Below are 12,678 nucleotides of genomic sequence, written 5' to 3' on the forward strand. Positions count from 1 at the left end.
CTCAACCTCAACTGCATAATCTACAGTCTCCTCCACCTCCATACAAGTTCCCCAAACCCCCCAAATTCCCGTACACCGAATACACGTCCTATGCTGCTACGTACTCCATCCTCCAAAAGGATACCTACCTAGGTACCTGCTTGGAACTGACCAGGGCGAGTCGGTGGCCGATGTGGAGGCGTCTGGCACTGAAGAAGTTGGCCGCGTCTGCAAACCACATAACAAGTAACGGCGGCTACTGAATCCACTGGGGGCGCCTGCGTCCGAAGTGTCCATGTTTAGTGGTGCGTATGAGGCTTTTGGTTGCGTGATGCCCTTGTCGACCAAGTTCGACGCCACAACACACTGACTAGTGGGGTTTACAAGCATTTGGAGGTTCGAACGGCCCACGCATCGGATGTCCGCCCTGAATTGACCGCGTCGTTGAATGGTGGTGGATAGTTGATGTTGATGATGGCTGGACAAGCCAGCGGGAACATGCCCGAAGAGGCCCGGAATCCCAGCATTTCAAACTCGACGTCTTCAGCATACCCCCTCTTGGAACATGCCCCGTCGTGTCAGCACACCAAAAAAAGTATGCACACGCATGGGGTCAGGCACCTGGTGATCTTCAGACGATGGAATGTTTGAAGAATGATATCCAACTCGGCGGTGTCACGGCCAAAAACGCTGGTGGAGGGGGAGCAGCACATGGCGGACCGGCGGGAGGCTCGCCTCTTGGGGCTTGGTCGGCCTTATACCGGCGCAGTGCATCTTTTGGGTGACCTCGACCCCGACCTACATACAGGCCCTTATCAAGAAATGGCCATGCGCAGCTCCCCCACCCACCCTACCTCCATCAGACAGAGAGCTACCCCGTTGTGGTTGACCATCTTGACCCTTTACCGGCATTGCAGACACCAGGTCTCAGCTGTATGGCAGGAAAAACCGGGGTGCAGGGACGTCAGGCCAACAAGCCCCTGGTTCGGTGTAACGCCACGGTAAATGCGTTGTTCGGTGGTTGCCAAACGTTGGAAATGAGCAGAGGCCGAAATAGTGGTTCCCTAGCTTCTTCAGCGGAGCTTGCTGAGAAGTTCCTCCTCCATTCACAGCATTCTCTGCTAGCTGTGGCGCATCGTTGTGGCAATATGCCTCTCCAGCGTTCTCGAAATGAGGTTCATTAGAGCAAGCCCACGGTAATTGCCGCACCGGCACAAGAAGCACCAGAGCGATGGACCGAAGACCCTGGGAAAAGATTGGCGATCGATAGCGAGACTGGATGGGTACAATGTTAGTCTGGCTGCCAGGGCAAGGCAAGGCAGGGTTGGAGAGTTCGATGGGTGATCTCGACAAGAGATGGATGAGGGGACACATGCGACGAAGATGAAATGCCACAACGGGGATGTCGGCTTGGACATATCCCGAGGTCCTCAGGCGCCAGGACATCTTAGTACCCCAGAAGATCTCAAGACAGGCAAGGTAAGACAAGAAGGTCCAAGGGCAGGGTTCCTTGCCGTCGCTCGATCCTGGCCCTTGTTGAGCAAATAGTACATACATGGAGCGGTTCTGTGAGTGACGAACACTGAAGCGGCGCTGTTGCTGTTAGATGAGCCTTTTGTTGGCAAGGTGCGGTTCTCCAGAAGGGGCTCCTTCCTCCGTCACTTCAGAGGTGATGCCGCACCATGTCAAGGAAGGAGCAGGACTGAAATGACAGGATAAGGCAGGAAGGAATGCAGGGAGCTTTGAATTGCAGGACAGAGCAAAAAGGACCAAGGCAGCCACACTGACGGAGAACATGTACAACGTATAATGATAGCTGGTGGTTCATGTTGTAACGACCCTGCCAAAAGTGGAGGCCTCACACAAGTGCGAGGTCTAATCTTCCCTACAACAGTTCAAGCGCAAGTCCCGTTCCCCACGCTCCGCACTTCTGTTAAGCAACATTGGACTGGCACGGCCTTTGCCGGGACGGTGCGGGCATTGCAGACACAACAAGGCACAAGATGGTGCCATGAGAAGGCACAGCAGATCAAGGTGCCACCGCAAGATCCACTTTCCCCAACCCATGCCACGCGATTGTTGAGTGGCGTTCTCCTGGTCTTGCTACGTCTAGCCTCCAAAATGAAGCTAAGCTTGCCCCCTTCCAAGCCATGTCGCTGATGTTTACCGTTTTGCGGCGCTTTTGGTTCCTGCGACTTGAGTTGTCGACGGAGTCGCCGTTTGAGACGAATGATGCTGAACGAGGTTGACGTAAGTTCAAGACATTCCCCCTTGCATGCATGGAATAGTCTCGGCATGTTTAGTACTAGTGTGGTGAGGAACTGACTTTCTTTGTTTGATTTAGCTCTGTCTGTCACGGATTAGCACAAAGTAAAAGCATCGCGATTTCCGTACGAAGCTCCAAAACACGACTCAAACTGGCCATATAAATATCTCAAACATGTGGAATCGCTCGAGAGCATACATACCTTCCCCCACTTGCCGTTCGCTGCGGAGAACCACAAGGTCCGCTGTATCTGATCAGGCGTCTCTAACTGTTCCGTGCAACGAGTGACGCGGCAGTTGTGCATCGTCAAGGCCTCGGCCTGGGAGCTGTACCAGAACCATGGGCTGCTGTTACGAGCGACGCCCAGCCCGCCACCCCGAGACCTGGTTACGTCCTCGCCAGGAAGAGGGTCAGCGTACAAAATGTCTCGAGGCCATATTGCATCAAACCTGATACTCTGGCTGGGACCTCAGTGATGAACACCGGCTGCGGGTGATTCTTTAGGTTATTACACGCACGATATCTGCGTTCGGCAAGATTCGTATGCTCACGACTCACTCGTTCTCTTGCCTCACTTCGCACTACCGGTCCTTATCTCCATCACCTCCAGCATGGCGCCACCACCAACTCGCTCCCTTAGTCTTGTGCAAAGCTCTTGAAAAGTTCCTAGTGTGCTATCAAATCGAATTATTCCATGACTGAACGGGAGGATATTGCCTGTAACACACAATGCGACGTTTGTGCCCCCCAAAAGAGTCTCGGTTTCAGCCTTGTCCCTAAGGTGAACCGTCCAGAACACATCTCTTTGACCCACGACCAGCCCTTGCCCACGTGGAAGAGTCGCTCAATCACGGGATTTCTATACAGGAATACAAACTGGTAGCCAATCCCAGCTGATATAGAGACCCTGTTTCTCGTGTCTCACACACCAATGTTCGACAATTGATAGATAGACCGGAACTGTCACCTCATAAGCGAGGCGCTGGAAATGGAGTCGCTGAAATCCGACGGTCAGTACAGGGTTGTTGACTCCCATATTACCCGAAAGAGAATGACGCGGCACCGCACCTCACTTTGGGAGGTATCCATTCATAGGGAAGTAGATAAGGATACATCCTCGATCACGAGAGATTGCTGAGCTACGAAACAGGCGCAGTTGTTTCTAGACGAAGCAGGTCGTGGCAAATTGAGCCGCTCCCCGCCCATTGCTCACAGATCACGGTAGCCGACTAGCCGAGTTCGACCCTGGGCAGCCTTTAAGAAAGCTTTGTCGGCGGCATCACCATCCTTGATACACTAGCAAATATCGAATATCCATAGGTAACCGCCCTGCCTTGCCAGGGATAATCTGGTAGGTATCAGGATGAACGCCTATAGTTGTGTTTAGCCTTCTTCCAGAAGATGCCTTGCCGTCCTTGGACTTATGAGGGTGCTATATAGCAGCTGCTTGTTCAGAACCTGACTCGCGATACATGTACTATAAAGATGTTGATTCATTTGACGATTATGTTGGAAGCGTGTACTCGCCTAAAATAGTGCATCATATAGACTTTTTTCTCTTGGCGATAGCCCCATGCTTGAAGGTGCGAGGCGGGACAGGCAGAGCCAGTTGGATCATCCTTCTGTACAAGGCCGTGGCAGAATACTCCTTTTAATAATAACAACAGTGATATGTTGATCCTGGAGTCTTCTGGGCTGAGAGAAACAGCTGAGAGACTCTTGATTGAAGTCTTCGAAAGGTCAGTAGAACCCTTGTCATAAACGGCGATCAGTCTATCAAGACTTGAAGAATCCCTCTTTTTGCTTGGATTGAGATGAAAGTGTCCCTTCGTGCGGCAAGTGCAAAGCTTGTAAATATTTCTACAAGGCTGTATCAATGGATGTTCCAACACCCAGAGGTCTATTGGCGTTTAGGAACAGTGAATATTGTTGATTGCCCATCTTCCGTAATTACGCTTGTCTAACTAGAGTACAATTTGTTCGACTTCCTTTACATTCAGTAGCTGCAACACCTCATCCTTGCGAGATCTTGATGATCAACCATAATAAAGAGGAAGTCGCTTCAGGTGGGTACTGCTATGCAAATCATGGGAACTCAAGACTTCATCCCATTCTGTCTTTTATGTTCGCGTCAAAGCAGTCATAAAGCCATGATTCGTCAAATCATTTCGCCTCCAGTACCGGTACTTGACCATTACGCCTTCTACTGCTGCACTCAAAGAACAAAGCCCTTCCATACCCATGCTCACAGAATCGTCTCATTCTGGGATCCTTGGTAGATGATAAAAGATCAGTTGCTAGCCAGCACTTTGTCACCATTTAAACGCCCTTTTGCACGTTCCAAGCCCATCCAACCACATAAACTCATGACAAAATACCCTGGAAAATGTCTATATTCGAAACTTAATGGAGGAAGAGGGTGAGGTGAGATAAACAAGGTACCCTAAAAACACCGTAAATGCAATGCATCAAATAAATAGGAACCTAGGCTTTAGACAGCAAGAGGTACAGAATAATTCGCCGAAAAAAAAGCATCCCCCGACGATATTTACTAAAAAGGACGACCAATTATGGCGGCCGAAAAATCGCGAGAATAGGTTTTCGACTCTTCTCAGGATCACTAGTTGCCATCAGTTAGAATTTCCACGTAGGCTTCAGTCCAGACCGGGAAGCCAGCTACTTCCATTTAATGATGCGTTGAGATTTTCGAATGTTAGCTGTCCCTGATCGTCGTGATATCCTGCAGCAGGTTGATTGAATCTGTTGTTTCGGTCCTGGTTGAATATGAACATCCCGTTTGATGGAACGCCACCATCTACCCCCCAACTTTCAAAGCTCTGCTGCCATCTGGCTCCATCATTGAGCATCCAGTCCTGACCATTAGGGGGTTCGTTGCCAGCTGATCCAGCCATGCGTCGAGGCATTACAGGGTGACTGTTCTGGGGTTCTGGTACCTGATGATCAATTGGAAAGAATGGTGACCCGAAAACCGATGGTGATTCCGTAGTAGGGTTTCCATCTCCGAGCCACCGCTCCATCACATTGCCACTAAAACCAAGAGACATCCCCTCTGGTTGCGCAGTTTGTTCTCGATGAGACAGTCGATCTGATACTCCTTCCACCACTTGAGGTGGCTGCAACATGGACATGCCGTCACCCACATACCCGGAGCCGACACCGGGAGTTATTTGTGCCTGACTGAACTGTCCCAACGGGCTTTGCTCTCCTGATGACTTTGACATTGCATCATCCGATGTCACGCCCAACGTGGCGTGGGTCGATGCTGGAGAAGGCACGTCCGATGTGCTGTAGTATCCATACTTCTCATCGGCCCTCTTAAGGACAAACGCAGCGTCCTCTGGTAATTCGCAACCCCATTTCCTCGCAAGAACGCTTAAAATACTCAAAGTGCGACGTGCACAGAGCCAGTCATCAGCTATCTCTTCCAGGTGCTTGACGCCGTGTATGATATCTCGCCTGGCAGTCTTCTCTGGGAGATTCAGCAAGTGGATGATGCAGGCACTATGAACCATGTATACCGCAATATTGCAAATCTGCCGCAGGCCGTACATCTTCTTGTACAGCCTCATCAGCTTGGAAATGGCTCCGGCATTCGCCGTGCATATCCTTCGTGGAGAAACATGAGCCGGGAGGGGCGATGCTGACGGGGTGTACTTGAGGAATGGGCGGAACAAGTGAATATACTGCAGGTGGAAGAACATGCTGAGAGAACGTCTAGTTAGTTCCCGGAAACTTACTTTATGATCCAGTGATAGAAGGAAAAGTAGTAGCAGGCACAAACAGCAAGAAAGACTAGAAGATGTGGTGGGTAGGAACTTACTGCATGAGGATGACATTGGGAAGCTGGCCATCAGCTGGCTCAAACTCCTTGGGTAGCACCTTGCGCCAATGCTCTAGACGTTGATGGATTTCGCTCAGCTTCTTGAGCTCAGCGGACTTACCACGAGATCGCCTGATGTGATTGGGGTGGTAAAAGAAGACCATGAGGTCGCTGCTAATCTCGCAAAGGGAGGTGAGTTGCAACGCCGCTGACCGTGTTCTTGACGGCTGTTCAAACGATTTGTCAAGGCCCTTGTCTGATAATGGGGACCATATTGACAAGTCTTCGTCATTGTCAACGTCGAATTTTGTGACGTTGCATGTGGTCTTGACAAGCTGAGGCAGCCTACCCATATAATTGGACCAGCACTTGTCAAAAACAAAGCAACCCCAATATGTGATCTTTCTGGCATCAATTTCTTCTTGAGACACGTGCTCTCTGTCAGAGCCTGTGACTTCAAGATTCAGGCCAATATCTTGAGCCATACGGAAGCTCATTCCGCTGTAGACCCATCCCTTGGCCTCTCTGCCACAACCAGCCTCTCTCACAGACATGAGTGCCAATGCCTGAACTGTTACGAGGCGAGGTCTGGCAAATTCGTCATCTTCCAAGATCAGACGCTTGGCTTCAGCAAAGAAATGGTCACCCTTGGTTCTAGCGTCGCCTGGTATAACAAACGCCCCGGCAACATCAGTGAAGTGACAACCAAGCGCAAGCATAGCGTTGACCAAGAGGGGCGAGCAGTATGCCGTACAATTCCGGGAGGCCACATTTGCCTGACCTGCTGTGAAGTCTCTAATGAAGAGCTTCTTGGATAGAGTGGTGAAATATGAGTAGTGATAATTGAAATACATTCTCATCAAGTGCGCGATGAGGTTAGAATCACTGGTGACTCGCGTCCATGACGTTATGGGATCGTCACTCGTGAGTTGTTGCTCAGGTTCCAGATCTGATTCAATAGCATCATTTTGAGACCCTCCCAGGTGAAGTAGGTGAGAAGTGCCACCAATAAAACGTACGGACCCGTTCTCAAACCGAAGCTCACCCATATTGCGGGCCAGTTCCTCCTCACCCTTGACAGCCGGATTATCGACACTATCCTCGTCTATGTCATCAGGTCCGGTGGCGCCGCTGTCCGAATCCTGGTTGACAATTGACTGGGCCACAGAATCCAGGTCATCGCAAGAGCGAATTCTGTCGACGACTGAGGCAACATCGTCTTCCGAGGCATTGAGAATGGCTTCAACAAGAACCTGCAAAGTGGCACTGCGTGCCTTCATTGTGTCTACCTTCTCGCGATAGACGCCCTTGCGGCGGTGGTCCGAGTTCGGGTCATAAATGCATTCGGTGCCATACACGCTGGCGCAAGCGGCGCAGCTGGGCAAGGCACCGTCACACTTCGATTTGCGTTTGCGGCAAGCAACGCATGCTGTGCTAATGCATCGTCGTTTCTGACTCGACGAAGCGGCTCGTCTGCGTGACCTCCTCTTGGCGGCAGCGACAGAGGTAGCATTAGTGTTACTGTTCATTGCTATTGCTGCATGGGCCGATCCATCCGAGGGCGAATTAAGATCATTTTGTTGTCCAGGGTGGACACTTGTTCGGGGTGTGTTACCGGTCATGCTAGGTCAGTTTCACTCCAGCCCGACACACAGAGTCCGGGCCTAGTGCAGCAGTTGTCAAAAAGTCGTGGGCCGTGAGCGGCGCCTCGACAGTGGTGATGTGCGAGAGAGCAAGAGCTGACGGTGAGACGGAAAAGATTGAGAGAGGGCACAAGATGTCGACCAGTGGTCCACACAGGGTCGTAGAACGGGAGTGGGTAAGACCGGCGAGCCTGCATCAGATCTTGCCGGCAGCAAACAATAATGTGCGTTTTTTGGCCGAGCTGTAACAAATTATCCCGCCAAAAAAAAGTAGGTTGCTTGTGATGGGATACGGTGGGTTGCGGATGGATTGCGTTAAGTAAGAAGGGGTCGTAGAGAAAGAGTCGTCGAGGTCAAGGTCGAGACAGACTTCGAGGCTTTGATAGGGTGGAGGGTCTGGATTCCGCGTCAAGGCCAAATGGTGTGAAGAAACGGGCCAACACGCTTTGCCGCTATTGCGTGCGCATAGTGCTGGACTGAGAGAGATAGTGATGGACTGGTAAGACCGTGGCGCACACCCCTAGTCGCTGACGAACTGGGGGAGGGTGACGGAGTGTCGGCTCTGGAGATGGAGGCTGATAAGAGGGCTCAAGCCTGGCTTGTGGCAGAGCGGCTGCTTCGTGTGTGGTCCGATGCCAGCGCATAAGACGAAATAGAGCAAATGCCGACTTGAGATTGCCGAGCGGACAGGGAGCAAAGGCGGACGGCACTGGCGAGGCTATCGAGCACGGAACATGTCTGGTGTGCACTTGGCGTGTTAAAAATCGAGTGGCGAAGTGAAGGGGGGAGAGGATTCAATCAAGTAAGAGGGGAGAATACTGTCAAGGGAGACGAAATATACAAGACTGGTGATGGGGGAATAAGGGCTCGAGAGCACCCCGAAGACAACGATAGATCAGCAAAGCTAGATGGGTTGCAGACGCTTGAAGATTTGGCTGTTACAGCAGTCCCAAGTAGTCCAGGTACGAGGTGACCGGACTCCTCCATGTTTAAATATTGTACAGGTGGTGAAGTATTAAGATGGAAGGAGCCCTCCGGACCATTTTGCATTGACTAGGGCCCATTGCGCATTAAACACACAGGCTAGCAGTGCATGCGCTAGGGAGGTCGCAGGTACAGCCGAGAGGTCGGGCAAACAAACTCCCTATCAGGTACCTTGTACTTGATGCCCGTTACCGCTGCTGGCATCGCCAGGAAGACCCTGTGATGCGACGGGGCCGTCTCGACAGGAACCAGCGCCCTTCAAGGCAAGAACGGTCGACTAACAACTGCAAGGCAGGCATAATCTGTCTGGTAGGAGAAGCAAGAGGATCCAACATTGCAAGCGAATTGACCACATGCAGACATCGAGCTACCAGTTGACCGGTTGACCGGTCCAACATGACCGTGTTCAAGTGTCAATCGCCGACACCTCAAATGCCACTTTACTGATGAATGCAAACTGCTCCCAGTCGCGGCATTCTGCTAATCGCTGCGATCCGGCTTGCGGCGCACGCCAACCTCGGATGCAACTCCGCGTCCTTTCATACGCTCGCACTATGGCTCCGGCGTGGAGAGGGGACTTCAAGCACCACGTAGCCACTCGAGCCCTGGCTTCCAGCAGACGACAGAAGCCTTCATTTATTGCCGCCTGCCACGGCGTCGATGGCGATGACCCGGCGGCGAGTCACACGAATGCTATGTCTCGCCACTGGAGAGAGACTAACAACATAACCTTATCCTACGACCTTGACGGGACTGGCCTGACTGAAATAGCAAATATCATTTGTATGTTGGCTCAAAGACTTCAAGTTATTATAATTCCGCCATTGCCATTTGGTGGCGGGAGTCTTATTATGTTGGCAATGGCGGCTTTCAGTAGGTCGGAATATTTTATGGCAAGGTGCCTGTGGTGTCTGGTGTTTTTTCACTACTGCTACCATACTCAGACACCGACGAGTTGAATGGCTTCCAACGAATTAACACAACCCTGGCGTAGCTGATGCCAAATTCTGTGACGGCACGTCAGGGCGCCGCCATCATGAAGCGAAGCGATGCAGGATGCAGGCCGCAGCAACCTTTGCCAGAAGATGCGCACTCCCGCCCACCCCTAGCGTCATCCCCTGCTAGTGTCTGGTTTATTCTGCTGGGTGCAGTGCTGAATTCACAGTATCAGCCCCAGCTGTTTGTATGCAGGCTCGATTACAGGCATGCCAGCAGGAAGAGGCCGGCAATAGTTGGTACAACTATCCCGCACCAGCCACCATCAGGCTTTCGATTGCAATGTGTTGTGTAATAACGACCCTCAGTAGGCTTGTAAGCCTCAAGTCTTCTTCCGCTTTAGGGAGGTAGCACTCCAGGTGTAGCTTGTCGGCTTGTCGGCGGACATTCAGAGCTGGTTTTAGGCTTGGAGTCGGTGCCTCACTCGGATGTGCTATCAACGTTGTCAGGTGAGTCGCAACTAGTTTGCGAGCCAGCACGCTGACACCCTCATTACTGAAGTGGCGGCACCGATGAAGTGATTTTTTGTGATTTTGTTTATCTTACCAAGTTGTCTAGACTGGCAGAGAACGGCCGGGCCAGTCTGCTGGCTTGCCATCTAGCTGCTATTACTTAGGGAATCTTGATCTGGGAGGAAAAAACATCATGGCGTACGTCACATGTCGGAGGCTTCCTCATACTAGGTAATTATTTCCTGGTGTCGTCGCTGACTTGGTGGTGTGACTGGACCTGCGAGATTTTTCTTGGCCTACTTGATGACGATGGCCCAAAGGCAAACGGAAAAGCCAGCATTATGCATCGTGTAAAGACCGATTTGCAACCTCTGTCAACAATTGTAGGATGTGGTATATGAATACTAAATTTGCTGACAGTTGTTGGGATTGGCATATCTGCCCTTGGAACTGGCTGGCCGTTGTTCCCAGGTCAGGCCTTTCATGGGCAGCATGCCTTGAATACCCAGCTCCGCGAGTGTGCTCCTCGACGATAGACGGGGGCGACGAGCCGCAATAACTTGTATGTATCCTGGCCTCTTCCCGACACTGCCATTCTTTGCCTTCCCCCGTACGGCTATGTCGGCTTCCAAGTCGAGAGACCAGAGCACACGATGCTACCGCGTCCACAGCACGAGGGGGGGACAGAGCCATCAAAAATCCTTGACCAGGACACAGCATCATTTCTGTAGTAGACTCGGAGAAAAAAGTCCCGCCATCCGCGTGTGTCTCTCCCCGATAGGCGATGTTCCGGACCGCCATTCCTGTACAATGCCCTCCACGAAGCCTTGTGGAGTAACAATACCAAAGGCCTCGTCCCCCCTCGCTCGTCCATCTCTCCAAACCACAGCATCATCGTCGATCGCCCTTTCATTGACCCTAAATGCAATTCTGAGGGCTGTAAAATTACGCAGTGTTCACGTGGCGAAGGCACTTTACTTTCAACGCAAAAAAAAAGATGGTCTCGGCGTCTGCGATGGAGCATTAAATGTCCGCTCCCCTCCTTGGGAACTGTGGTCTCCCCCAGATCAAATCAAGAGCATTGAACAAAGGGCCCAGTCATATGGGTGGCGTGGCCCGCAACGGTTAATCGGCCACGAATGGGTGGCGATTGACCTTACATCCCGAGACGATTGGGTTTTGCGTTTATTCAACAGAGGATCGGGTGGCTTGACGTGTCGTCGCTTCAACTTGGTTGGCTGGTCACGCATGGATGTTCGTGTGTCCTGCTTGCACACACACGCCAGCCACTGAATGTTGGAAAGTTCAATGTTTTGTCTACGGAGTAGTCGACTCGACACTGTGTCTCGGAATCTCATTGGCCTCGACTACATGGCAGCTATGTGCGTGTCTAGTAATATGGTGCACTTGCGCAGTACCAAGCAGAATCGCGCCTCGATACCGGGGCCGGTTTTGCTAGATGCAGCAGATGGGAAAACACCAAATCGCTTCTTTGAATGTGCGTATTCCGTCTTTTGACAGGAATCCTTGCAGGCGCCGCTAGTTCTATTTTAATTGCCGTGGCACGAGTCAGGTTCTCAATGCCGAGTCCATCTACACATTATCTCTTTAGCTGCCCAATGGCTCGTGGAGACTCGCTTACTTAAGAATATTACATGGCAGAAGAGGCCCCACGAGCCACCAGGCAGCTAAAGAGATCCTAGACACGAAAAAGGGGCATATGTTATGGCATCTGTTATGGAGCTATATCGAGACACTGAGTGATGCTACTAGTAGTAGTAGTACTAGTTTATGGTACTAGTAATGTCAAATGAACCCCATTTACAAATCATGCATTGGCAACCGCCCTTGTTTTATAGCACCAAAAAGGTTCATATAGGTGGGCAGCGTGGATAGTAAGGTGCCATGTCAGCCAGTTCGCACCAAGCTTTACTCGGAGCAAGTGGCCATGGTGCCCAATTTGCGACTAGGAGAAAAAAAATTGCCACGTCGGTCACGAGCTCATCTCCTTTCCTTGTTTGCGCCCTCTGTCAATTTCTACAGTTGATGGCGAGAATGCCGCTGTAAGCCCAGAGTGAGACATGCGCTGCAGAACTCGTCGGCTGTCACAGATCTGCAGACCATGCATGGCCCAAGTATGCAGGGTATCCGTCTCAGCGGACAGCCGTGTAAATCTAATACAGTTGCTCTGATTGATGTATTATACAAGGATCGGTCAAAACGCTTGGCTCTCTCTTTCCGTCGAGTTAACACCGTCGCGTCCCATTTACCTGTCTTCCAACATCCGCACAGACAAAGAGTAGCTCGGAGCATCCCATTCCGTAAAATACAAGCGCACCTGAGCCAGCCACCATTTTAGTGTACAACTATGCAACATTCCCGAGTGCCGACCACTCAAGCTCCCTTCCTCCGCTTCGCTTCGGTAGTACCACTTCTGCATGTTTAGGTCCAGTGCCAGGGCCGTGCCGTTTCTACCATGCCTGTTTCACAACGCAGTACACCGCATGTCCAACCGGG

General features: G+C 51.4%; 1 protein-coding gene across 1 annotated transcript; it reads right to left on the bottom strand.

The window, feature by feature from the left end:
• Positions 1–4,899: 4,899 nt before the first annotated feature.
• Positions 4,900–7,708, bottom strand: nit-4_0 (Nitrogen assimilation transcription factor; the record flags this gene model as incomplete). The annotated part of the gene is made up of 2 exons (XM_014694306.1): positions 4,900–5,968; positions 6,087–7,708. 2 exons carry the CDS (start codon positions 7,706–7,708, stop codon positions 4,900–4,902), a joined length of 2,691 nt encoding a protein of 896 aa, XP_014549792.1.
• Positions 7,709–12,678: the final 4,970 nt, after the last annotated feature.

Source organism: Metarhizium brunneum, chromosome 1 (assembly GCF_013426205.1).
Source record: "Metarhizium brunneum chromosome 1, complete sequence".
Taxonomy (NCBI): Eukaryota; Fungi; Ascomycota; class Sordariomycetes; order Hypocreales; family Clavicipitaceae; genus Metarhizium; species Metarhizium brunneum.